This window comes from Salarias fasciatus, chromosome 10, assembly GCF_902148845.1.
Source record: "Salarias fasciatus chromosome 10, fSalaFa1.1, whole genome shotgun sequence".
Lineage (NCBI taxonomy): Eukaryota > Metazoa > Chordata > Actinopteri > Blenniiformes > Blenniidae > Salarias > Salarias fasciatus.
The window spans coordinates 4,562,159-4,589,299 of NC_043754.1; the positions used below are offsets into that span (position 1 = coordinate 4,562,159).

At 46.9% G+C, this 27,141-nt stretch overlaps 2 protein-coding genes across 3 annotated transcripts; both read right to left on the reverse strand.

The window, feature by feature from the left end:
* Positions 1 to 1,450: 1,450 nt before the first annotated feature.
* wnt11 (wingless-type MMTV integration site family, member 11) lies at positions 1,451 to 11,683 on the reverse strand. Its single transcript, XM_030101641.1, is given in 6 exon segments — positions 1,451 to 1,908; positions 6,729 to 7,021; positions 7,137 to 7,414; positions 9,804 to 10,048; positions 11,602 to 11,641; positions 11,644 to 11,683. Coding segments are annotated over 6 exon segments (1,071 nt in total). The 3' UTR covers positions 1,451 to 1,733.
* A 10,201-nt stretch (positions 11,684 to 21,884) lies between these two features.
* On the reverse strand, positions 21,885 to 23,580 carry LOC115395951 (52 kDa repressor of the inhibitor of the protein kinase-like). 2 transcript variants are annotated; one of them, XM_030101659.1, is made up of 3 exons: positions 23,081 to 23,580; positions 22,938 to 22,974; positions 21,885 to 22,218 (listed from the first exon to the last, which is right to left on the reverse strand). In XM_030101659.1, the coding sequence occupies exons 1-3, from the start codon at positions 23,568 to 23,570 to the stop codon at positions 22,182 to 22,184; spliced, it is 564 nt and encodes a 187-aa protein (XP_029957519.1). In that variant the 5' UTR covers positions 23,571 to 23,580; the 3' UTR covers positions 21,885 to 22,181. The 2 variants fall into 2 exon arrangements, with proteins under 2 accessions (XP_029957519.1, XP_029957518.1); XM_030101658.1 differs by having other exon boundaries at positions 21,885 to 22,221.
* Positions 23,581 to 27,141: the final 3,561 nt, after the last annotated feature.

Genomic DNA, 27,141 nt, shown 5'->3' on the forward strand with positions numbered 1-27,141 from the left:
CACAGCTATTTCTGTCCAGTGGAGAATCATGGGAACCACTTTAGCCAACACAAGGCTGGTCAGAGGGCAACATCTCGCCTGTACACAGCGCTCGGTCTGTTCCTCTCCAACCAGGCCAGCAGCCCGTCTGCACAGTGGAAATAAATTAGATTTGCCCCCCCCCCCCTCCCTTTTTATAATCTGATGTTTGCCCATCGGAGGTCTGGGCCTCAGACAGATGAGTGTTTGAGTGTTAAAGCCGTGGTATGAGTGACAAAAATCCCTTTGCAATGGCCTTTGTGAGGAGGTGGAATGTCCAAACAAACACTTTTCCCAGGGCTGGGGTAATTCAGAGAGAGGGTGGGGGGAAGGGAGGGGTGGGGGTGAGGGGGGGTGGGGGTCCCAATAGGCTGTCAGGTTGAACCCTGCAACTCATTACTGCACTGAGCTGATTTACAATCGCAGAGTGAAATACGCTGCGGTTAAACGGCACTCGGAGTGAGTTCCACTGAAAAGCTGCTGGAGTTTCTGAATTCGTCTCAGGCCCCGTTCAAACGACAACATTCCAACTGAAAACTCATCGGGCTTTTGTTTACACGGCGACGTTTTGAAAACCACACCCGTTGAGACAGCATGACGGGCCACAAGATGGCGCTGTTAGGTGTTTTTGTCATGAAACAGAGTTTCGATACACCATAAACATTAATAATGGCAGAAACCGCACATTTACACGGACAGACTCTGGATATCTCAATGAAAGTTGTGTTTTAAGTGTCTGCCAGCATCGTTGTAGTACAAACCAAAAACGCAACGTTAATGTCTCAGAAAAACATGCCGCAACCATGTAAAGATGATGGTAAGGATTGTTTAATTATTTTATAAATACTTCTTTCTTTATTTCAGTATACAAAATAACAGTATGTACATCCACACAAAAGTGGTTTACAAAATCCATGAGTTCAGCTCATACGCTCTGAAAAATAGACTATATTTCTGAACCGAAGAAGGAGATAATGCACCGTTTTCACAAGAAGTCTGTAAAAATCTCTGGTCTCCATCCACAGGGCTGCAGGCGCGTCCCGCTCTGAGAGTCCAAAACCAACCAGCCAAAGAGAAAAAAAAAACAAAAAAACATGTTCCTTGATCGAAAAGCACTTGGAAGTTTCCCTTTGTGTTCCTTTTTCCTCTGCGGTCCATTCGCTGACGAGGAAAAAACATTTTAATAGTACCTAAAATGATAAAAAATAGAAGTGGCTCCATGGGAACCCTTTGATTTCTGTGGAGTGAAGCCAAACGTAAGTCTTTGTCTAGTCAGGAGGAAAGAAAAATCCCCCTCCTCCAGCACAGAGTCCAATATTATTTCTTTTATTAGATATATAATAAGATAGACTTTCAGCATCCCTCTTGTGGGGGGGGGGGGGGGGGGGGGGGGGGGGGGGGGGGGGGGGGGGGGGGGGGGGGGGGGGGGAATTATAATCATTACCAAGAACAAGGAAATACCCAGGAGGACGGCGGTCTTCACATGACATGGCGGCGGTGCCACGCTCTCCACGTCCGGGAAGGAAAAAAAAAACCAGAAGTCCGTGATACAAAAAATGATAGTGACACAAGTATAGACCACTTCTGGATGAGATACGCATGCTTAAGACGACAGGAAGCCTTCTGGTAGTGCTTTGGTTAATCTGTGGAGCCTCGGGGTGGCCGGGTGCTGAAGGTGGAGGGCGGCGGGCGGCGGGTGGCGGGCGGCGCCGGGCTCATTTGCAGACGTATCGCTCCACGATCCTCTCGCACTTCTTGCAGGTGACGTAGCAGCACCAGTGGTACTTGCAGTGGCAGCGCTCCACCAGCTTCTCGGTGTAGGGGTTGTAGCCGCGGCCGCAGCACATCAGGTCGCAGCTGTCGCTGCCCAGCGAGGTTCTGTTGCACTGCCTGAAAAAGAAAGCAGCAAAACACCGGTTAATCCTGACCGAGAAGAAAACGAGACCTCAAACTGAACGCTGCGCCGAAAAAAGCAAACTCGTCTCCGGTTTGCTGGCCGTCTCCTGACACCTAAATTTACGGCTTCGCTCCTCAAACGCTTTGCAACAGCCTCGCAGGCCGTCACCAGTCCACAAAGGTCCTTTAAAAAGGGGGCTTTGACCGACCTGCGCGCTCGAACCCTTTGTGCACTTCTTCTCACAAACATTTTTCTCTTCCATTTTCTTTTTGTTTGCTTGTCTGTGCGCGGCGGAGCCTCTCATTGCGGGAGCTTGAATGAGCGGAGAATAGCCCCCGTCATAAATCACAGTGAATACACAGGCCTCCCCTCCCACTCTGTAGCTGCCCTCGCCACATGATTGCTTTGTTTTATGATGGCAGAGTGTTAATGACCAGCAGGGTGAGAGAGAGAGAGAGAGAGGGAGAGGGAGTCGGAGGAGGCGGAGCAGCGACAGGAGTCATTGAGAATGTGAGACAGGTTTATTACATCGGTGGGAGCTGGCGAGCGGAGCGAAACCCCCCCAACGCTTATGTTTTGTCAAGAGCGAGATCTGGTTATTTCACTCCCGAGCAGGAGGACGGCGCTGCGCATTCAGCAGGTCACATCTGCTGGAGAGGCCCTGTAAATTAATTTAAGACCTAAACACTGGCGCTTTCCAAGGAAGTGACACACTTTAGATCCCAGGATCACAATTTATCCATTAGGGGAGTGAAAATTCAACACCCCCCCCCCCCCTTACCGCCACCGCCCCTGTGCCCCAGATTCTCCTGTTAGCCAGACATAATGACGAAGAACCGCAGCTGCTCTCAGGTGTGGCGTAAAGGTCAGAGCCGACAACGGAAACAGAAGTCGGGTCAGCGTTAAAACAGCTGCTGATGGTCGCAGAGAGGAGGCCGGGATGTGAGCAGGGCCGGTGCAGCACGGACACTTTGACAACGACCAGTAAAAGTAAAGGTTCAAGTCTTTCTGCAGACGTTCCGGTTCAGTCTGCCTTCAGTTTGGGTTATCATAAGCGCCAGCTGCTTTAATCTCTCCGCTGTGACTCTGAATCGTCCTCAGGTAAAGTGTTTAAATGTAGAAACCGGAAAAGTCGCAGTGTTTCCGCCATGAACACAGGCGGAGATGGAACAACAATGAAAAAAATCTCCTAATACGTTAAATACAGACACATTCATGAAAAACCCAATTTCTCTGAGGCCTTGTCAAATGAAACAAACGTTTTAAGCACAAACTCACAGTATTTTGAATATGTTTTATATTTGTCAGACACAGTTAGTCCATCAGCTTCTACATGGTTTGAAGTCTATATCAGATTGACATGGATTTATGATTAAAAGCCTTAAATCGATCAGGTCCTTTGACGCTCATGAAAACGAGTCTCGGTTCCTCCCAGACCTGTGAAAGCAGCTGAATGTGTCGACGTGACTCCAGAGTTATCTCAAGACAAAACTGTGTAAAAAGTTGGATGATGTGGAAATCCTGGAGTATTGTTAGAGCTACATAAAGTGCTTCTAGAAAACACTGATTTGGACGACTGACTGGGAACTGGACACTACACTGATCATTTATTATAATCTAACATAGTTTGTGCTTTATTGGTACAGAAAATGCACATAAGTTTTTTTCAAATTTTTTCAATTCTTAGATCAAAATGCTTCACACTCACAATAACCACATTCTTATGATCGCAGAGCGAGTAAACTACCACAGGCTGAACACATCTAATCAAATGATTTAATAATCCAGGGGTGTACGGTGGTGTAGTGGTTAGCACTCTCACCTCACAGTGAGAAATCCCTGGTTTGAGTCTTTGCTTGAGACCTTCTTTGAGGGGGAATCTGGTCCAAAAACGTGACTCTATATTACTGGTTGGAGTGAATGTGAGTGTGTGTGTGTGATTGTCCATATCTGTGTTAGTCTCTGTAACCTCCAGTCTCATTTTGATTACAACTACTTGATTCGAAGCACTGGAGGCTCATTCTTCTGCGGATACGTAACCAGCATCCCTTAACTGGGACCACATCTTAGATTCAGTCCTCCTGGAAGACAGAAAAATATCTGGCGCTCCAGCCATGTTTTTTCTGACCCAGAACAAACCCATGTTCCACACAAGCCCATGATCTGGGAGACTGTTGCCAACTCTGGTTGATGCCAGACTGTAGTTATGGTAAGCTTGGAGAAACACAGTAATCACCCTGTTTTTTATTGATAATTAAACTTTAATGCTCAGTGTGAGCCTCACCGCGGCGTACCAGTGAACCGGCTCTCATCAGGATACCATCAGTCTAGACTCCTATGACAACAACCAGCATCCACGCGAGTGTGCTCTCACCATCACTCGCACACAAACACCAGCGTCACACATTCATATCAGGTCAACAGCAGAGCGGGCGCCTCGTGATTTGGCAGAAGCCCCAACGCCGCAGACTGTGCGGCTGCTGCGTTATCGGCCCTGAAAGTTACACAGCGGACACCGGCGAGCGTCCCCAATCACGTCTTCCGCTTATCTGCACCCGGGCACCAGTCTGAGTGGCACATGACCCTTCCTATGATGCATGGAATTCATTACGGACAGCATCATGTGCTTTTTAGTGGTCCTTTTTTTAAAAATCCCGGCCGGCTCACACGGTGCGATTATATCCTGGCGCGACTTCAGATCGCAGCAGCAGCAAACACTACGCGCACAGTGAGGCATGTCTGGCTAAACAAGCTAACGTGGGATCAGCGGAGTTAATGCCCTTTAAATTATTCGAGATTAAGAGATTTCTAAGCAAACACCTGCTGCCGTCGTCAAAATGATCCACTCATAACAAGCATTTCCAACAAGATATTAAGCCTGACCTCTTCCTCTGCAACACTATTTCCCTAAATGGTGAAACTAAATAAACGACAGAGGCAGAAAAGTACAACTCCTGTTTGCTCAGACAGTAAAGGAAATGAATGTATGATTACATTCTATATGTTAGCAAATTGTTGTCTCAGTGCTTCCACTGTCTGAGTTGAAATTCAAAGTGTGTCTCATGTCTGTGCATGATCTCATCTGAAGGAGGCATCTCGGAGCAGCTGAATCAGGCCAACCGGACCTTCTTCAGACGGTCTGGCTGACGTGTCGTCGCTGATCCATATGGGACGTGAGACCAGCCAGCCTGATCGAAGCAGCAGCACGAAACTGATGAAGCCGCTCGGATAAAGACACGTGACCAGGTCCAGTCGGCCCGATTCAAATGCTTCGAGATTTGACTCGGGAATATAATGTATAACCCAATTATCCGTGCTGGAGCGGTGCTGAAGAACAAAGCTCCCAAGGTGGAAGTTTTCAAAAATGCTCCAACTCTGTCTCCATGGAAACAGGGGGAAACGTAACTTTTCTAAAACCCCGCTGTGCTCCGTGGGCCGAGTCGACAGTTCTTCTGCACATGCTCCGTAGACGAACTATAACAAGGTTTTCCTCCAGAGTGTCGTGACTCCCGGCCCAGATTCTCCTGGTCCTGGTTCCAGTCCAGATTCTCCGGACTTGGTAGTTTTAGAGTTGAACAGTCACCGTAACAACAGTCCAACTTGGGCGTCTGTCCGCGTTCTCCCATTATTAAGGTTTACAGTGTGTGTGTTCTGTGTGTGTGTGTGTGGATTCATTACAAAACCAACCGACAGCGCCAACTCATGGCCTAGCATGCTAACTACATTTTTTTCAGTGTTTCTGTCAAATAGTTTTAAAAATGTGGGATCAGTGGAGTTAATGCCAAGAAACTCCTGAAACAACAACACGGAAACGTGCGTTTTCACTTGAATCGTTAACGAGGCCTCAGACAATAGATTTATTACTACTTCACATGCTTAACAAAGATAAACACTAATATATATTAAAAAAACAACATTTTTTTTGTAAACTGAAGTCAATGTTTGAAGGCAGAAAGAATTTTTATGAAGAAGAAAAAAACTTTCCTCAAACTTTTTCTGTTCTTCAACAAATGTACACCTTCAAAAAGACAAGTCAGTGGGATTCCTGGTTTATTTTTATGTTGATGCTCGCCCCCCATTACTGACATTATTGTAATAGAAGCTTTAGAGGCTTTTTCTCCGTGGACATGTCCACCTAATCATCCATCTGGTTAAATCTCATCCATGGTTTTCATATTTTTACTGTGTCGTTGATGAAATGACAGAATGGATTATTTTTTTACATGTGACCATCTTGGAACAATTCTATTTTGAAAATGTACAGAGTGCAAAGTGGCGGAAGGGTTTATACTTCTATTACTTCCCACATAGCGCTGAGGGGGATCTCAGTCACACTGGCTTCTTGCCACCTGCTAATTTCCTGCAGAGCTGCACCCTGTCAATCAAAGCACTTGTGCCAAGTGGTCTAAATAAGCTTTTATCTTTCAGAGACCATCTACTACTTCCTGTCTGTGAGTCCCTCTCAAATCAATATCAGCTTGAGAGCACTCAGTCCCAAGAATAACTGCATTTATTCTAGTTACAGATAGCGGGGTAAGGACTCCAGTGGCCACAGACAAATGGCCGCAGATGAGGCCCTCTGAGGGCCACCGTCTGTTATCAGCCGGCCCTGCAGAGTAAACCCAGCCTGCACGCAGGACAACGCTCCGGCTGAGTCAACATCCTGGATGAGTGGACGCTCGGGATCATTTCCTCTTTGTCTGCATTCACGTGACTCACGCTGACAAATGCACCGCTAACCATCAGGGTTCACAGCAAGTCGCCGCCATCCCCGTCGCACGCGGCAGCAGCGGCCGGGGGGAGGAAGTCTCACCTGTCCTGGGTGCCGACGGACCCCTGCTTGTCGTTCTTGGAGCAGAAGTCCGAGGAGCTCTGCAGGTAGACCAGCTCGTTCTCCCTCACCGGCCGGATGTCGATGTCTTTGGGTACCAGCTGCTTGCGCGTCCCCATGGGCCGGTGCACCACCTTGGTGGCGGACAGATACTTGGTCTTCAGGTCCATGGCGATCTCTCTCAGGTCCTGCAGTCCCCTCCAGCAGGTCCTTATGGAGCAGGATCCAGACACGCCGTGGCATTTACACTTCTTCACCAGTGCCTCTCTTAATACCTACATGACACCAGAGGGGGAGATAAACCAGCTCTGACGTGGGTTTGGTAAACAAGACCTCCTCTGTCAGCGTTTTTCTTTATATTTCATCATCAGAAAACACTACAGGTCTTACTTGTCTCCCGACTTCGCTGTTGTGTAGGTGCATCAGCTTGTTGGCGTGGGAGCCCGACCGCTTCATCTTCATGGGAGCGTCGTTGAACTTGGAGCCCATAATCAGCCCGTAGTGCAGGTTGTCGGCGCAGCCGCCCCAGCGGTAGCCGGGCTCGGGGATCTCGGCGGGGATCGGACCGCACGAGCAGAGGCGCAGATCGCCGGTGGTGCACGCCCGCGCGATGGTGTGGCTGATGGTGGCCGCAGACAGAGCGTAGACGAAAGCTGCCTCTCGTGTGCCTGATGGAAACAGACGAGAAGAAACCCGATTATATAGACCACATCGCTCAGTAGCAACATGACGTATGATTATCTCTTTATCAGAGCACCTGTCTGTGGGTGGGATATTTTAGGAAGCAAGCAAGGGTCTCGATCTGTTTACAGAAGTCCAGGCGCTTTTTGATGAACCCAGGTGCTTCAAAATAGTCCTCAGTTTAGTTTTACAAATCAGGAACTCATGTGAAAAATTCCTCTCCACATTTTCAAGAATTCAGTTCCAAATCTGAAGTCCTGGCCTGTTTTAAAAGCAGAAGTCTGTCTATATTTTCAACAAAGCGTCATTTTTAATTCGTTGAAGTTCAGTGTAAGAAACATTTTTTCTTTGAGACGATGTTAAAGGGTTCAGAGAGCAGAGCTCACCTCCAGAGATCTCGAGGTCTGATCGGTCTAGAATTCCAGCAGCACGTTGTTAAAGAGGTTTGGCTGAGCTGCCACAGGGCGATTAAGATAAACATCTGGCTAATAAGTCACTCATCAGTAACAGTATGAATGAGCTGAACTCTGTTTACTTTTTGGGGTTTTTTTCTTTGATTTGTTCAGATTCATTTTGCAGACACACTCTTTAGTCACATCATCAAATCATTTCGTTCTCATCTGCTTCCTAATTCATTCCTCATTGAAACCTTCTAAAAGCTGATTGACATTTGGAATTCATTGCAGGAATTATGATCATTATTATTTTTTCCACTATCTTAATTTTTTGCAGTGTTTAGTTTTCTGCTGAAAGCCTGTTTAAGACAAAGACCTTCAATCTGCAAAACAATGCCAAGGAGTGAAAAAACACATGGAAGCCCTTTAATTTTCCTTCCCTGCTGATTGTTTATGACGGTCCTCGATCCAGACTGCTGCTCTTTTTTCACTGGTTGAAGTGGATTCCAGTGATGGGGCGAAGAGGCTTATCTAATGATTCAAAGGGATTAAAAAAGAGAGGAAAAACCTTTGGAGATCTGAAACTATTTCTGTTACATAATCAGCCCCTCAGCTGCCCGTCTATTTTCATGTCTACTTCTGCTTCTGCTTCAGCAAAAGAACAAACCAAAGCACACAAAATGTATCTATCGAATATCTGCGCCCGTGCAGACCGAGCACTGATGTAATTGGAGGCGATGTGCGTACACGGAAAGCACACATGTTAAAGGCCGGGGAGCATTTGGAAGTAAGAGAAGAACTTATGTCTGACCGTGGGCCGCTTAGATCAAAGACATCCCCGGACAGAGATGAGCCATTTCCTGTTCAGGCCCGAATGTTCATTTGGTAAATGGTAGCCATGTCTGTCTTTTCTTTTTCTTTTTTTTTTTTTTTTTAGAGGGATACCACTGCAATCCACCCTCCCCCAATCCCAACAACCCCTCTGCTCAACCCTGCAGCCGTCTTCAGCTGATTCACAGTCTGACTGAGCCAGAGAAGCAGCAAACTGGGACGACAACAGTCGCATTGTGGAGGAAAAGAGTTCAGAAACACACCGATTATTAGATGACATGTTGTGGCGAGAGGTGGAAACTTCATAATAATGACACTTTCAGTCTCTGGGAAAATATGAAGGAAGAATTTAGCAGCAGTGAAAAAAGTGGAAATGAGGCAGCAGGTCCTCTTAAAACCAGAAGTTATCAATGAAAAGATTTGATTCAACTTCTTTGCTTTTCATATAAACTGGGGACGAGGTGTGCACCTCTTTGCTGCTGAGGCCTCCTGCATTTTTATTTGTGAACCGTTACAGGTGAAAACGAGGATGGTTGCATATTACCTATCGAAACATCTGCGAGACGAACCACTGAAAACGATCAAGGCTTGAGGAGTAAGGAGCTAAAATCTGGTCCTCACACATGGACTCATGTTTCCCTTCACATACAGAATAAAGTGGATTTCTTGAGGCAAGTGGAAAAGGACCAAAACAAATAGGAGATGGTGAAAAGAACATTGATTTTTTTTCTGGATGCCCTCGTGAGACGCCACTAACTCTCATATCACACAACAGCACAAAGCTTCATCTGCTTTAGATTCCATAAAGAGTTTTTTGAAGGTTTTCTTTGAAATTTGCAAATCTGATTCTGACATCGTCGGAACACGCAAAGCTTCAGGCCCCTTCTGGAAACACTGGCACCCCTTCAAGGGGATTCTGGACTCCAGGTTGGCAACTATTGTCTCCAAAAAACTGCAACTCTCTACACTTGTTGTTTGAATTTACTTGATTTTGAAATGTTTTTGTGCTGAAACAGTTTTTGTTCATTATTGTTCCTAAAGACAGAGATAAGTAGCTCACTTGTACGCACAGTGAGGGTTTGGAACGTCAAAGACGACCAACGACAATCACATCTGCGAGCATTTCAGCACCTTATCTGCCCGTTCGTACCTCGGTCGAGGTCTGGCCGATACTTGGTGGCGTCGGGGGGGATGTCGATGGACGAGCAGTTCCAGCGCATGTCGCCGAACGTCTTCTGACACGTCTTCTTGACCTCCCGGGCGGCCTGGATGATGGTCTGCATCAGCTCCAGGTTGCTGCGGCACAGCTGGGCCTGGGAGGACACCATGCCGGGAAGCATCTTGCAGTGCTGGGTCTGGTTGACGTATATCGAGGCAGGAGTGTGTGATAGCGCTCTAGAGAGGAGGAAAAGACAGAACCGTCAATCAGAACAGTCATGGACAGAGGACGAGAACAACCTGGACTCAAGTCTTGCCTGCAGACACACAAAGAAAGGGCAGGATGTGGGATTTACGACTTGCTGTACCAGCTGAGCTCGTGGAAGAGCAATGCAACAATAATGCATTAAAAAAAACCTCTGATTGTTTCATCCTGTGTTTTATATTTTTATGTCTTATAAATTATCACATTTACAAGACTGAGGAATCATGATGTGAGTTTGATTTGACGATGGGTGTGAGCCATTCTTCTGAACACATATTTCAAGGCTTTTTATATTTTTTACAAAGAGTAGAAAGAAAAAGCAACAGATAATGCTTCAGGCAGGGAAATATTCTGGCATGTGCTGGAGCAAAGAATCATCTTATCACAGAGAAAATCCCAAAGGAAAGGCAGCTGCGGATTCATAAAATACAAGTGACACGTTCTTGGCACGGGACTTTTCTTTTGCAAAAGCAAAGAGGAGGCCAGAAGAGTTGCCAAAAAAAAAAAAAAAATCCAAAAGCTCCTCTAAATTCAGGTCCATCCACATCCCCGGGATGAAAAACGGCGAGGATCCTCCACGTTTTGAGTTTTCCCCCACAGGAAGCGTTGCCCTCCGTGGCCCGGCTTGACATGAATCATGTGTTTGATTTAAACTATTTAACTTATTGGGGATGAACTTAATAGAGAAACCACAGGCGGAGCAGGTTCGCTCTGATCTCTGCCTTCTGAGTTCGTGAGAACCGGGCAGCGCCGCCCGCACCCCGGCCTGGTTCGCATTAGGGGGGGCCGGGGGGCCGAGGGGCCCGGCGCCCCGTGCCCGGCGATAAGCTGCGACTCGGCTCTGGCTGGTAACCCGGCACTCGCAGGTGTTTACAGGCGCATCTGTTTTGCATTGCTCCGCTCTCCGCTGTGGCCCATGCCATCCCGGCTCCAGCGCTCCCTCCGTAACAACCAAACCCGTCCGGATAATACTGACCGATGAACTGATGCTGCAGCTGATTGTGAGGGAAGCCTTGAAAGGTTTACACCAAACTTCTGACTGAAGCAAAAACAAATTCCAAAAAAATAGCAACCAGGGAAATTTACAAACTTTCCGAAATTATGGCGAAATCGATTGTTTGGCTTCGCCGCACCATAAAAACACAGCGGCCATCAACAGTTTGTGTCTATTTTCATGATCTGAGGCTAGAACACAGAGAGAGAGAGGGAGAGAGAGGGCAAGCGGTGGCATCGTCTGCGACGCCGTGACGCCGACTCATCTCCATTTCATTTTCCATTTCTTCTTTACGTCACACAGCAGGAACTCGGTTCACTCCGGGATCTTAAGAAGCGCAAAGAACTCGACGTTTCAGCTGAAAGCTCATCGTGTCGACGAATCCACGCCGTGCACGGCGTCTTACTTCGGTCATGAGCGGCGCAGGAAAGGTTGGGGCCCGTCTCAGGATGTTCAGTTCAACAAAAACAGACTAGAATCCAGTGTCCTTGAGTCAAAGCAAAGCGAAGGCGGCGTTGGGAGGATACTTACAGCCACTTGATGCCGGAGCAGAGCTGGGACAGCAGCAGCGCGCGAGCACGCCGAGAGGCAGGGCATGAGAGCTGCTCCTCATGGCTGGACAGCGGGCCGCTCAAACAGGACACGAACACAAAAGAGGGCCGCCGGGCTTCTCCACCGCGACTCAGAGTCAGCTCTCATGGCACGGCCTCCTTTTGCTAAATCCTGCGATAAATCAGAGAGCAGTGTGAGCGAGGTGGGCCACCGACAGCACCTTCAGATTTAAAACCTCTTTTCACAGAGGCATGGGAACGTTTTTGTGAGGACCCGAAACTTTACAACATTCAGACATTTGGAGAAACAAACTTCACAAAACAAAGACAGAAAGTTTTGACTTTAAGCCGGTAATGATCTCACAGGTCTTACATGACAAGCATAAACACAAGTGAGCTTTTGGAGAAATAATCTTTACAGAAAAAAACAAGGTTGGGAGAGTTCAAACACACAGAGTTAATCCACAGTAACCCAGCACTTCTGCCCCAAACAGGCAAGCAAACTCTCCAGAAACAAAAGAGACGGCAGTGAAACCTTGAAGACAAAAAGAAACGCTCTCAATCCGCTCACATGGTGAGAGTCAGAACACAATTTAACGAGTTTAGGGTGATTTCATTCAGTTGATCCGATGTCCCAGCCTCCAGGTCTGATGTCACATTCTGAACAGATTTATTTAGGTCACAATCCACTGAACTTTGGGTCAACCGCGGGACAAGGGGGGCCTGTTTCCGCTCGATCAAACGCCATCGGACAGTATTTACACGGATATTTTAGTCCCGCTAATTCGGTTTCGGTGTCACCCAGCAGCGAACCCTCTGCGTAAAAATGTCAAGAATCCGAGAGAGAGAGGGAGAGATAGGTCCCCATCAGCCGGAGAGGGCTGATTTGGACAGCAGCAGCAGCAGCATCGGGAGCATTTGGATCAGATAAGGGCTGATAAGGAGCCTCTTTGAAGGCTGAAAGCAGCGTTAACGCCGCAGGTAGCTGCTGATAACGGGCTGCGCGCAAAAACGAAAGGTGGGAAAATCTCCGATTCTAACCCTTTTCCCCCAACGAGCCAGCCAAAGCCCGTCGTGCATTAAAGGTATTTTATCACACTCACTCTAAAATCCCCAAAACAATCACTCTATTGTTTATTATCAATGGAAAACAAGAAACTTCCCGAGCCGCCTCTTTTCGGGACTTTACGCACCATATCTGCGCGTTTAACAGATTTACCACGAACGTTTACTTTTGGGTAAAGTGGTCCTAATGGCAGCCCCCCCTGTTTGCAGATAAAGGCTAATAGCTACACACACGCGCGCGCTCGACAGTATGCACGCACACACATGCACACGAGAGAGAGAGCGCGCGCTCACACACATGCGGTAAAACTGTTTCCGCGCCTGGAGACGGATGCAGTTGGAGGAGAACAGAAAAATTTTATGAATCATGCAACTAATGTTAAAAGTTCTGCAAACCGTTCACTTTTAGTTTGTAAAAGCAATTCTGAAACATTTAACGCGCCCAGACGCACGCTGAAGTTGAGATATTTAAATTAAAACTAAAAAAAAAAAACCAAACAGAGTTATTAATTTATATTCCCTCAAATTAGCCTCGGGATCTGTTCTAAACTCTTGGTCTTGGCTCCAAAAAGCCAAGCTCACACACTTCTCCCAGCGCAGATCCTCCGAACAAAGCAGCCATTCGGTCCGGTCTCCTCTTTTACGCACACCGGGACCGCGGCGTCCGGCCGGCGCAGCGCCTCACCTTCTGCCGCTCAGCCTCCTCCCTTCAGCCGGCCGGGAGAGAAACGAGGGGAATCTCAGGGAGGTCGGAATATCCTTAGACACGGATCAGCCTGACGCCTTATTGGTAAAATCCAGCACGGGGTGGCAGAATAGCTCCGGACAGGTACGCATGGTGCGGGTCCGAGTGTGAGGGAGGGGGGAGTGAGAGTGTGTGTGTGTGAGTGTGTGACAGGGTGGAGGAGAGTGAGTGAGTGAGCCTGAGTGGGGGCAGACTGCTCTGAAATACCCCTGCCCCGCTTTGATCTCACTGCTGATGTCAGACCTGCATTAGCATAAGAAAGCAGGCTGCGCGCCGCGGCCCGGATCCGGAGCGTCCTCCTCCCGGGACGCCGCGCGCCGCGGCCGGACTGCTGTCCGAGCGACAGCCGCCAAACCAGAGTCCCGGAGGAGGGCGGCCTGCCGCCACGACGCATCCGTGATCCAGCGATGTGATCCGCACGAGTCCATCAACTCTGCAAGTTTGGCCACTAGGAACACACTTTCCAATAATAGAGAGAGAAAAAAAAACAATTTATTATTCATACTGTTCCAAAAAAATTTGTTCATACATAAATCTTACTACTTGATAACTTATTTAGGCAATAAACGTCGAATCAAACTTTTAAAACAGTTTGTGTTCCTTTTAATAAAATAAATACTAATTAAAAGGCACCAATGTCTTTTATATTATAAATGAAAACAAAATGCAATTTTTGTTTTTTTATGAATGTCTTTCTGCACATTCAACTCACCAAACACTGTAAATATAGATGGAACTATACTTTACTGAAGAATGATTTTTTTGTTCACTCAAATTCCTTAATTTCACACAGTGAGAATTAGTTTCCTGTTTTCATTCTGGGATTGTGTTATCGCTAAAATATGGAACACCAAAGGCAGACAAGGTGATCTAAGGTGATCTGGACCTCCCTCTTTCTTAGGAAAACATATAACTGTCACCTCCAATAAATCTTCAGAGATAACTATGTTATTTTACATAGAATAAAATTTAAGAAACTGGGTTTATGTATTTGTGAAGCAGTAAAACTATTCGGCTCAGAAGTCTTCATAGTGATGTATGGATGGGCAAAATTTTCACCTAAAACCATTTGTTCCTCACATTTAAAAAAAAAAAGTCCAACCTCATATGAAACTCTGTAATCATCTGACTGGAACTCATCTCACGCGTTCCATCACAAGCCACTCAGAATCTGGTTTTTACATCTCTGTGAGGAAGATTTTTCCCTTTCTTCTGTGAACTACAAATGAAAACACAACTGCGCTGCAGTAAATCTCTGCTCTCTCATCCTTCCAGTTGTTAGCAAATTGGCCTGCTTAAAAGTACCTTTAAGTCACATTTGAGGGAAATGTCACGGTCAGAGACGGCACCCTGAAATGAATTCCAATTTTCCACTAAAAATTTAAAAGCAGCTTGAAAGGTGAGTGATGCTCCGAATGGACCGCGGCACTAAAAACATCTTTTATTTATGAGCGTGGATTCCATATATAGTTACAATATATACACTGTAATACAGGGTGACAGTCCCAATACTCACACACACATGAATGCTAGCCAACATGTGCTCTTTCAGGGGGAAAAAAAAAATCAAATAAAAGCTTCCTAAAGTTACAGAGTTTTTCTGCACTGGCTGATTTCCTTAAATATTAACCGCACTGTAAGTGATATGCTGCCGAGCCAGCTGTGGGAAAGTAACGTGGAGCTTTTCCTGAGAATCTGTTGCACCTCCAGATGAACAGGCAGCGAGCGCTGAGCGGTTGTCCAGACCTTGACCTTTGCGCCTGGTGTAGCTAACGCGGCCGGCCTGGCGCTCCTCGGGGGAACGAGGCGGGCCAGGTGTTGTCGTGCCGGAGCGGACGCAGACCCAACAACAAGCCGCGCCGAAACACCCCGAGCGCAGGCCGCCATCCAGAGACACTCAATGTGTCTCGCATGGCGGTCAACTGTGAACGGGCCGCGCCGACTGCGAGAGCGCGGCTTCCAAGCGGGATCGGGCCCGTCTACAGACGTTTTTTTTTTTTTTTTCCTTTTTGGCACACAGGCTCTCCATTCCTGAGCCCGGGATCAACACGCAGTCCCCCCTCCCTTGATCTCGGCATCTCGCCTTCCAAGCGGCACGGAGACATGAAGTCAGGGGGCGGGAGACGACGCGGCATGCGAGAGCCGCCGAGGTTCACGATAATGGAGCGGCTTGTGTCGCGTAAGAGCCGAATCAGAGCTGAGTTATGAGAGATAATCCACGTCCAGGATGAAAACCAGCTTTGCAGAGATAATATTACAGCCCCGCTGTATTTTTTAACTGTCACTGTAATCAGCTTTAGACACGCTGGGATTACTGCTGCAGCGAGCTGCAGTGTGCCTGAAAATACCAACTGTAATTACACTTCCAAGTTTCCAAAACTCTCCGATACGCTGTTGTTTAACCGAGATGTGGTCAGGGCCGGAGCTCGGAGTTTATTTTCTGACGAGTCAACCAGCAAATCAGGAACCCCCTTTAGATTTTTTGGGAAGCCGGTGAAATATACCAGAAGCCTGACATGTAAATTCACATAAATACAATCTTGTGTCTCACTAACCCCCTAACTGGATTACACAATGCGAGGCTCTGGTGTTGTGAAACGGTTTTGATACGGCGGAAGGAGTTGGGCTGAGAGTGGCGTGAATGTTCGCCGGGTCTCACGGCGTCGGGCCACCATTGTCCTCCTGGAATGGAGGCGCAGCCGTGAACCGGGAGGCTCGCCGGGGACGGGGAGGGGAGGGAGGACGCTCAGCTTTCACCCAGGAGGATCGCAGCCTGAATAGGTGCCGAGTTACTGTTACAGCCCTGGAAAACAGTCGAAACAAGCCTGGCTTTGGAAACAGCAAAAACCAAAAAAAAAAAAAAAACTCAATTCCAAAGTTTTCTGTGACTGTAAAGCAAATTGAAGAACCCCTCACTGCATGCTGGGAGGATTAGATTAGCAGCGTTTCCATCTGCTGTTGACAAAATGATAAACTAATAGAGGCTTAACTCTCTGATGAGGTCCGTTCATCTCCGTCTGCTCTTTCACTTTTTTTTTCCCCCCCCCAATGAAATTAAAAGCAGGATCTTTGATTAACAGCCATCATGAACGCAATAAAGCAGCTATAAAAGGGGAATTTTCAAATGGAAACAATCAGTGGACCGTACTCTGTAACGGTTGGATTTCATTTTGTCTCTCATCTCTAACCAAACCCCGAGCGGCACGGGGGCTCAGCCGCCGCCGCCGCCGCCAGACGGTTATTGACTAATAACAAGAACATGATGTGTTATCAGCAGCAGCTTTCTCCAAAGGTGGGGAGGAGGTCAGGACGGGTCCCTGCAGAAGGACAGGGACAGCAGGTGAAAATCCCATCACCCCCCTGCTCTGCTCACAGCGGGGGTCTCCTCCAAAAAAATAAACAATCTCCGTCCAACCTGGCGGGACCGGACCTGCGCTTTTTTGTGCGCCATTTGTTTATAACCTCCGTCCCTATTCCGCTTTGATGACGGAGCCCTTTCAAGTGACAGATGGGTGGCACTTCGGAACACGTCATGTGGTCCTTGTCCTCCGGCGGCCTGAGTCACGCTCGGCTCTGGATGAGTGTGTTCACGGGCGCGATGACCTGACCGGGAGAGTTTACCAACACCAGACCCAGGAAACACACAACATCATGGCTGCTCCGGTTCGAGAAGAGGAGCCATGATGTTATTGTTCCTCTGAAGTCACCAGATCATCATAAAAATGCAAGTGTAGCAGGTAATTTGCTTTTTTTCAAGGTAAATTTTCACCATTATCTTGCTTTATTCACCTATCAGTAGCAAATAGCGATCTTTGATTTATTTGAAACCTTCACACGTTTGACTAATTGCTGTTAGGAACTATGCACGACATAAGAAGTGATCTCCTTTTACTAGTTAGATGCTTGAAATTTGACATATCTGCCAAGTATTTATCTGAAACTGTTACAAGTGCATCATTTTAACGTATCTCCACCATTATCGCAATAACTTCAGTGATATGAAAATGTGTCTTCAAAAGATATTTTATATATTTATACTTAAAGCTTGAGTTTTTTTTTTTTAATAATCTTCGTTTCATACATAAATAAATGCTATTTGAGCTGTAATGATCTTCTGGAAACTACACTTCAGTGTGGTCCATTTAAAAATATCCTGCCTGTAAAGTTGAAGTGGGAATTTGCATGTGGAGCAACGACTCGCTGCCATCGGAGTAAACCGTATCACAGCTCACAGTTAAAACCAATAAAACACTCCGGGATTTCGGTCGTTATTTGCCGTCTGTGTAACAGCTGCAGGGTTTCTTTCTCGTGACGGTGTTCGATCTCGACCTGTGCATCCGTCTTTGGCTCGTTCAGAAAGAGAAGTTTCCTCCGGCGTGAAGGGGAGGGGAAAGGTGTCGAGGGCAGCGCGAGGTCGAGGTGGGCTGCGTGGGGGTGAGCCGGCCTCATCGGTCTGGGACGCCGCGTTCGTTCACAACCTGCTTGCGCTGGTAAATATAAAAGTCAAGCTACGATAGGAGGATTAAAGAGACTCGCACCAGTCCGGGGGGGGGGGGGGGGCTCCAAACAGCACAATAGATAAATTGTGACGATACATCTGGTTCCTATGAATGCGGCGGCACATCCTTAGGAATGATTAAAGCGAGCTTCTTCAAGGATTACACAGCTCTGTGAGAACACTCCAGGGCCACATGCACGGTGAAGGATGCTCGTGAAAGTCCGGAAGGCGAGCTGGGCACTGCTCTGACAAGAAGCTTTCGAGCAATCATAAAACATTGTTTTATTCTCCCGTACACCTCCCAGCTGAAGACAACGCAAGCGCGGTCTCTTACATATTACTTACCCTTTCAAATCCTATAGTTTTACAATGACAAGGAGAAATGAAGTGTTCCTTAAGAGTACAATCAACAAGCTGACATCTGAATAATTCAAACCAAAAGTTCCCTGCTCGCAGTATAAGAGGAGGATCTGAATTCTGGGTCTGGCCTGCCAATTTTCCCTGAAAGAGAACCTTGAAATAAAATCCACTTAAGCCTTCTGTCTTCCCCTCCAGAGTGTAGTTAAATCCTGACTGTGTATGGACATGATTACAGAGTGCCACGGGTCTTACATCAGTGCAGAACCTTGACTTCCAGCAGGAAACCTGCAGCACGGGTCAATTATGGAAATACCCCGTTTTGCTCAAAAGATGGAGGATGTATTCTTCATGCTCAGACTCTTCCGAGACTTAAACCGCAACTTCGACTTCTTGTACGTCCAGGGTCTGAATACGTGCAGCGGACACGGGGGGTTTCGTTTGGCGCTGTACGGTGTGAGGCCTGCGAGCTCGGTGCCTCGGCGGCGGAGGCAGATCCGTTGGCTCAGCAGCTGAGAGGGGACGCAGAGATGCTCCTTTCACACAAAGCTGAGCAGCGACAATCAGGGCTTTGTGTCACAGAGGCATCTGCTGTTACAGCTCACAGGAAGAGTCCATGTCGCTTTTAAAAGTGCACTCAGGGGTGCATCTTTTATCACCGTCAGAAGATAATGGAACTTAATGTCAACAGTGTGAAGGTCCGGTTGTGTAGCATTTGGGACATTTGTGTTCGGATCAGATTGTTGGCGACGTGATTTTGATATCGGATTTTAAAAATTGCAAGCATTGGTACCAACACAACACTCAGTGCCTGGTTACAATCAGTTCTATCTCAAGCAGGAAATTTGAGGCACTTTACTGTTAATCAGTGTGCTAACTGCAGTCAATGGGGTCAGCGGGTGCTCAGTTTGGAGAAGCAGTCGACCGTCAGCTGTCGCAGAAGCCAAACAATGAGCTCTGTGGAGGTCAGGAACACAACACAGTGGAGCCACCGACAAGAAGGCCTGCTCAGAAAACGGAAATTCATTATTACATCAAGTGTAACTTATATTAAGAACATTTCTGGCACTTTGCTTCATCTTTGGGACTGACTGAGTTCAGAACTCAATCACAGTGCTTTGTTCCACCAATAAAAACAGACCTCTTGTTAAACAATAAAACCAGGAGCTGCCCTGCAGCTATATTGATCCATTTTTTTTTTTCCTTTTCCTAAGCCGACCCCATATACTACGCTTCAGTTCCTTCAGTACAGTAGCTGCGTGGAAAGCCTCTTGTGAAGCCTTTCAGGCCCATGTGGAATTTTTAGCAAATGATTGACATGGAAGACAGACAATGTTCTACAGGACAGACTTGTTTATACAAATTACACATTAACTAAAACCCAAAGGTAACAATGGAGGCCAAAACCAATCATTTGCATTGGTGGCAGACACCAGTTGAGTCAGTCTGGCTCTCATTTCTCCAGAGGACACATACTTCTCTGCGGAAAACTAAACATTTACTTGGTAGAGACGTTACGCGAAGGTTGTATGAGGGGAATGACCCTCCCTCAATCATTAACGCTGAATACCCAGAAAGTGAATTGTTTCTGAACAATGCACCTTTCAGATTAAAGCTTTTCACATGAACAAACCATTTAACAGAGGCGGGGGGGGGGGGTAGAGAAGCAGATCTGAATCCTTGCCTCTGGTCCTGTTTCTGACTGTTCGGTTGCTTCCCCTTGAGAGCCACTTGCAGACTTTCAGCACCATCTTGTGTTATTCCACAAGCATGACAATGCAGTGAAGAGCTGCTTTCCACACAAAAACAAAACAGGAAAAACGGTCTTTTTGAAATATTATTACTTTTTTGACAAATATATGAAGGTTTTCCTATTGAGGAAACATTCTTTCAAAGATACGTTTACAGCAAAGTCATTCCCGCACAGAGGAAACATGGGAAAAATCATCAGAACACATGATGGAACTAACCTTCTCTATTTGTGCCCAGGAAAAGACAAAAGGGTGCAATTCATTAATTGGGGTGGACTGATGACAGTGAAATACGTAAGTCAGTCTGGTCATTTCGGATAGACAAAAATAGAGTTGTTTCAAACGCCCATGGGACACCGTCGAACATCATGATAACTTGGTGAATTATTCATTTTGCATCAAGGCACACAAGCATTGATAACCGTCATTGGAGCATTGCTATTTACCGTTTTGCCAAGACATTGGTCCCATTGGGCAGTACACCTGTACAAACTACAGAATAATAAAAAAAAAAGCATAAGATAGGGCTTTGCAGGATAACAACCAAAGGAAATCTCAAACAATTTAGATCAATAATGTACAGAGAAATATCAACCTCCCAACTTCAACCTTGATATTCTTGAGTATGATTGCAACACCACACTGAATCCATTCTGCTAGTGTAACGCTAACGGAAGACCTGAACTTTTACAGAGGATGCAGCTCAGTGAGGGATCTCTTCTTCTGTAGAACAAATTCCTGCAAGCTCCGTTTCCCCTCCCTAAAGTTGCTCTCCCTTCGTGAAAACGGCAAGATGACTTGAAGTCTCAAGAGAGTCTCAATGTTGCTGAAACTTCTTATCTGCGATGTCTTGAGTGTATCGAGTATGGTGGTTGGAAGGTAGCCTGCCAGCGGGTCCAGCCACTTCTCCTTCCACGACTTCATCTCAGTGTGGAGAGACGCCTGGTCCGGTAGGTCCTTGTACAGGCGGAACACGAGACCACCCAGAACGCTGGTTTCTACTTTGGACATTGCGTAAGGCACAATCTCCAGACACCTCAAGGTATCCAAGACCTTCTCCGTGAAGAGCTCGTCAATCTCCGCTATCGAGTGCTCAACAACCTTCAGGCTGACTGATTCTTTGTAAAACTCACTCAGGGGCTCAAGAAGAACCGAATGCAACATGGTGACATGGAGCTTCGACGCCAGGGCGACCGCTTCCTCAAACCAGGCCTTGTGATGGGAGTCAATATCGCTCTTCATAGTACTGAGGGATGTTTTGAGATAAGGCAAGTAATGCACAGCAAGCAACATGTCTAACGGTTTTCCCTGAAGAGACTGGCTCAGCTTTTTTGTTGCGCTCAAGACGCTCTTCTGCACCACCGCCGACAGGAGAAACTCCAGGTTTCTAATGGCGTCAAAGAAGTGCGACGCTTTCTGCCGAGCTGAGGCGCTGCCCTCCCCTTTCAGCTCGTTCAAACACAGCATGACTGCCTCCAGAATGTCGACCATGATTTCGTGCATGTCGTGGCTCTTGTCCCAGTTCTTGATGAGCTTGTCCCTCAACTCATTGCCCTTCGCTTCACTGTCCTGGAATACGTGAATGATCATGTCTTCCAGTTTGTTCTGGCGCTCCGCGTCCTCTGTGAGCCAGTGCAAAATCTGACTTATGAGGGCCGCCGCGTTGGCGGCCTCCTCGGCCGGGGAGGATTTAGCCAGCCAAACATTTAAAGACAAAGAAGAGCTGACAGTTCTAATAGCCTGTGGGTACTTTGCAGATAAAGCTGAACTCACTGCCCTCATCTGAGCCCTACTTCACCAACACTCAGCAAGGCCTGCCCTCTGCAGTACTCCATGTTGAGCCCCACTTCTCAGACAGAGCAGTCTCTATCGAATCTGTGAGGGCAACCGGATCCTCGCTAAAGGGGATAAAAGCCAATGTTTCCTCACACTGGACATCCTCTTTGTTTAGGTATCTGATGCACAACGGAACATAGAGCTCACCATCGATTTCAACTTCTTTCTCGGTTAGAAAAGTGAAGAACTGGGAGTCCCATAATTCCTTGAGCATCTGCTCACGTACCAGTGGCTCATAGAAGGACACTGCAGTTCTTGGCCCTGGGACGACCTTCAGTATCACTTGTTCATCCGCCGACGTCTCTCCATCAGCGGCTTCCTCGGCTACACTTGAGCTGCACAGTCCTGCTTCAGAATTCAAATATAAATTAATTCACAGAAATATTCTACTACAAGCATTTGAATTTTTCACCAGACCTGCCAACCTTAGCAAGAATGTAACACTTGTGCCATGCAGATTCTTTCGTTAGCCGGAAGAAAAATGAATTAAACATTTTTAAAATAGAAGTAGTAGCAATTTAAACCCTTACAACCCGTATGACATAGACATCCATCACCATAAGAACAAAAAATGGCATTCTTTCCAGCCACATTAACTGTATTAGCAAAATTCTTTGAACAGCTCAAATGTTTTCGAAACATCTGAACAAAGTGAATTTCCCAGATTGTGGTGAAGAGTCTTTTCAAACTGAGCTGATGCTCTCTATTTAACTAATTAAGACAAACAAATATGAGATTTACCTCTTACTGTCAATACTTATGTATACTTCTGTAGCCTGCTTGTGGAAGAGCTTCCGACCGGAGATGGGAGGGCTCCATAGGGACACATGTTTGGCACGTGACTAACCAATGTTTTCAGCTTGACTAGTTCGAGCTGTTAAGCCACCATACTGCTACATAAATCACAGGCGTCGGCAGCGTTTCACACAGTTTAAAGGAAGAATCGAATCAGCGCATTTTCACGTCAAATTGCGTACCTGCTCCACAAAACACGTACAGGTTGGCAGGTCTGTTTCACAATCAGAAGAATAATCATATTTATAAGTTTCCATAAATACACTTACCACTGTCCAGCTTTAGCCTTTGAAGTGTTCCCATCACCTAAAAGAATTATTTAAGATATTTAAGATGAGAAGAAAAACATCTCATTCTTTAAAAAAAGAAAGAAAGAAAAAAAAAAAAAAGATTTCCAGCTGATGAAATTTACCTGGGACAAACACGGACCGCTCTGGATCACCTTCCGTACACTTCTCGATGACCTCTGGCAGTCTCAGTAGTGTGTTGCAGTGGGAGCGAAGCATCACTTGAGCTATTCTGTCACCTTTGCACACAGTGTTCTTGAACAGATCCCTCATTGAATTCAGGGTGGTCTTCATGAGGTCGCACTCCATACTGACACTGGGCAGGACGGCCACCAGCCGGAGCAGTAAGGTAATGGTTGGGTGGCTCTTTGACTCAGGATGAACTAAAGTTTCAGCAATGGATGCCGGTGGAGCGACATCCTGGTACTTCTCCCTCCAGACAGCCGCCCACGTGTTGATTTCCTGCTCCGCTGCTTCGGGCTCAGGAACATCCGTAAGGTAGACACTGAAGGGCTTGTTTGTGGACTCCGACAGTATGGGCTGTGGGTTGCAAGAAGGCAGCAACGACAGCACCGACAGGGCTTTTAAGTGGCTGTCTGAGAAACTGTACTTCATCTCATCAACGAGGCTTGGAGGAGAGGAACGCTGAGATTTCTCGGTAATAGATCTCAGGAGATTCGTAGCTGTTGGCTTCCTCCGAGAAGCACACTTGCTCGGGTGCAACCTTTGTTGCTAGCTGAAAGGCCTGCTCAAACCAAGCGGAGTGCACAGTGCTCACATTTTCTAACATTTTGTTGAGGGCTTCGATGATGGAGGGAATTTTTTCCACTTCACAGAGAATGTCAGCAGGGTTTCCGCAGCGGAAGACGGTGCTACAGTTACGGAGGGGAGCGCAGGCATTCTTCAAAATCACGAGGGTGACAATGAAATCCATATTTCTCAGAGCCGTGGAGAGAACTTGAGCGTGCATCGATTTTGCACCGTGGTGCTCGAACTAACAGCATCTAGACAGCTGAGAACGCCCTCTAAAGTGTCAGCAAGAATGTCAAAGAAGTCTTCTCTCTTTTTCCACCTGGAGCAACACGTCTCTGGGATTTCCTCAAGGGCCTCTCTTGGCATGTTCAGAAGTCCATCCACTGCCTGTGCCAACTGTCCCTCCAGACAAGGAGACTCATTAAAAAACAGCAGCAGGTCTTCAGTGATATCTAGCATTTTTGCTACTGAAGGACAAGGCACACTACCTGCCAACCAATGGGCAAGGCCACACGACGCTGGGTGTCACAACGCAGAGGGGAAAGCTCTTCAGTAGATCTAAGGACATTTTCTTCAGGCTTTGATAGCCTGAGCCCAAGTGCATGAACGCTTGCCCCGACACTGAGACATTGGCAAGCCCCAGTCGTCACTGAGGATCTTTGCAAGTTTGCTTGCTTGTGAGTCAACGTGACAGTTTTCATCAAACGGCAAGAAGCCCATGAGCTCCACTTTTGGGGCTGATTCTCCAACATACCTGACAAAAACAGGCAGGTAGGTCTTGTCTGCAATTTTTACAGGTTTGTCTGTAATGAGCGAGAAGAACGGAGAATCCTGTATTTCTCTTAGTATGACATCTCTGATACTAACTATGAGGAGGTTCACCGTTTCATCATCTCCAATGCAGTGTGTGCTTTTCTCATTTTCAACCCAGTGGCACATGCTGAGCTCCTGGAGCAAATGATCCCTTTTTTCTTTGGGAGGTCATTAAGACTGGTATTCTTCTTTCCCAGGAGTGCGGCGAGTCTGAAGACCGTAGCCAGGCTTTGAAAGTTATCGCCTGTGTGCCCATTTTCATCTGTTGGCTTCATTTCTTGATCCTCCATCTTAACAGGATATTGCTGAAGTATGGGTTCTTCTGCCTCATCCTTGACAGAATCAACTACAAACACCAGAGAGAAACAAACAGTTATGACAGAATAAAAAAAAACCCCTAATGTTCAATTACAAAAAGAAAGGGCCATCATACCTTCCATATTATTTTCCGTGTTCCTGATCAAACTCTTGGCTTCCTTGTCCTACAAGAACACAAAGAAATATAAAATTATTCAGGCAATCATATATAAACAAATGACAGATATAAAAAAAAAAAAAAAAAACAAAAAAAAAAAAACAATACACTCTCATACCAAGCAGATGCCCTCCAAGGCTTGTGGGGTGACCTTCAAGCACTGGGTCACCATGCGATCCAGATCTCTGTTGAAGTCCGTGCCCACCTGCAGCATAGCCAGGCATGCGGACCTGTCCCTGGGATGGTTTCTCAGGTAGTCTTGGAACCGCTTGTGGCGCATGACGACGCCACAGTCCTCCAGCGCCGTGCTGGGCAGCACAGACATAATCCTCAGCAGTGTGTTGATGTTCCCAAAATACTGCATGAGTGGCAGGCGCAACGTGTGAAATATGGAGCTCGGGATCGTCACAGATGCTACTTTGGTCTTCCACGTTACTCGCCAACAGCACAGCTCCGTAAAGAAGTTGTCGGCATCGGGGAGATCACTGCTGTAAAGGAGGCTTCGATTTCAGGCTCTCGAACATGTAGCTGACTGTGACTGAGCACGGGACCAGGGAGAGGAAGTTGAGGGCTTCTTTGTGGTCTTCTGAAAAATGATCTTTCACAGCATTGATTAGGTTGTCTACGAGCGGCACGCTCAGGCTGTCTTTGTAATAACCCACAGGTTTTACCATGCTGTCTCTTGGCAAAGCGTTTCAGGCACTTCGATCTGTACTCGTAAGCTCTGCGCCATCGCACAGGCCTCGTCGAACCAATTCTGGTGAAACACCTTCATGTTTGTTTTCACCCTGTTCAGAGTTGCCACAATGCCGCTGATTTGGCAAAGCTGGGAGGCAGCAGTGAACTGGTCTTTCTGGATACCTGCGCTGAGCTCTCTGGTGAAGGAGGAGGCATTCTTCAAGACCACCATGGCAATGATGAAGTCAAACTCCATCACCCTGCGGAGAAGGGCTTCCGCTTGGTCAGACACGTTGGCGTGCCATCTCTGCGGGTTGCTTTTGATTTTCTCAAGACATTCGACCAAAGGCTCGAGCATCTGAACAAACACTTCATAGGAATCATGCTTCTCTTGCCAGAGGGTACAAAACTTTCCCTGCAACTCCTGGACCTTTTCGTAGCTCTCTCGAAGACCAAAGTCAATCACGTGGTCGAGCTGTTTCTCTAAAGCGGAACTGCTGCCAAAAAACATCATCACCTCTTCAAAGGTATCCAGGGCTCTTTTAACAGCGGGGACTGGAATTGATTTGACCACCAGGTGTTGAAAGAGTAGGATGAACAGTGTGTGCTTATAGCAAGAGGATGCTTCTCCTGCACTTTGCAGGCAAACGCTTTCAGCTTATAGGAAACGTCACCCGAACCGAGGTACGCCTGGCCTCGGCAGTTGTTCAGATCAAGACGCCACTCCACTGTGAGAATCTCCATCAGACGCTGTACCATGTAATCACAATCGAGATCTGCCTCGAGGAACCCCATGAGCTCCAATCGCATGACGTCGAAACTGTCCACAAACCTGAGGAACAGTGGGAGGTAGTCCTTCTCCCCCATCTTCACGACACGGTCGATGAACAACGAAAAGAAGGAAGTGCCCACTTCCATGATTATTCCCTCTCTTACAGCATTCTCACACACGGTCAGAACCTCTTTCATTTCGGACTTGGTCACATACTCGACCTCTCCGTCCTGAGCAGGACCGGTGTCGCTGTGCGACTGCTGTGACTGCTGTATGCCGCTGTGACTGCAGCCTGCAACGCAGATTTAAGGGACTCTCGATCAGTCTCTGCACACTTCATCTCCACAAGCCTCTCGGCATCCATCCAGGTTGATGAGCTGCAATTCCTCCTCAGTGTCCTTTTCGGGATGGTTTCCGTGGGCTGCTGCTGAAATTGAAAGCGAGAGTGGTGTTTGGTGAGATCACAGTGATAAAATGAAACAAAACAAAAAACGTAAAATAAAAAAGGAATCTGTGTCAACTCAGGTAAATCTGTCATATTTTTTTATGTATTTATGATGTATTTATTGCACTATTTTGTGTGGATCTAGTAGGTTTTAAATTAATGTAGCAAATAGTGATGTGGTTTATTTTAGTAGAAGAGAATAGCAGAATTTACTTCAAATTGAACTTACCTGGCAAAGGTTTGTCTCCCA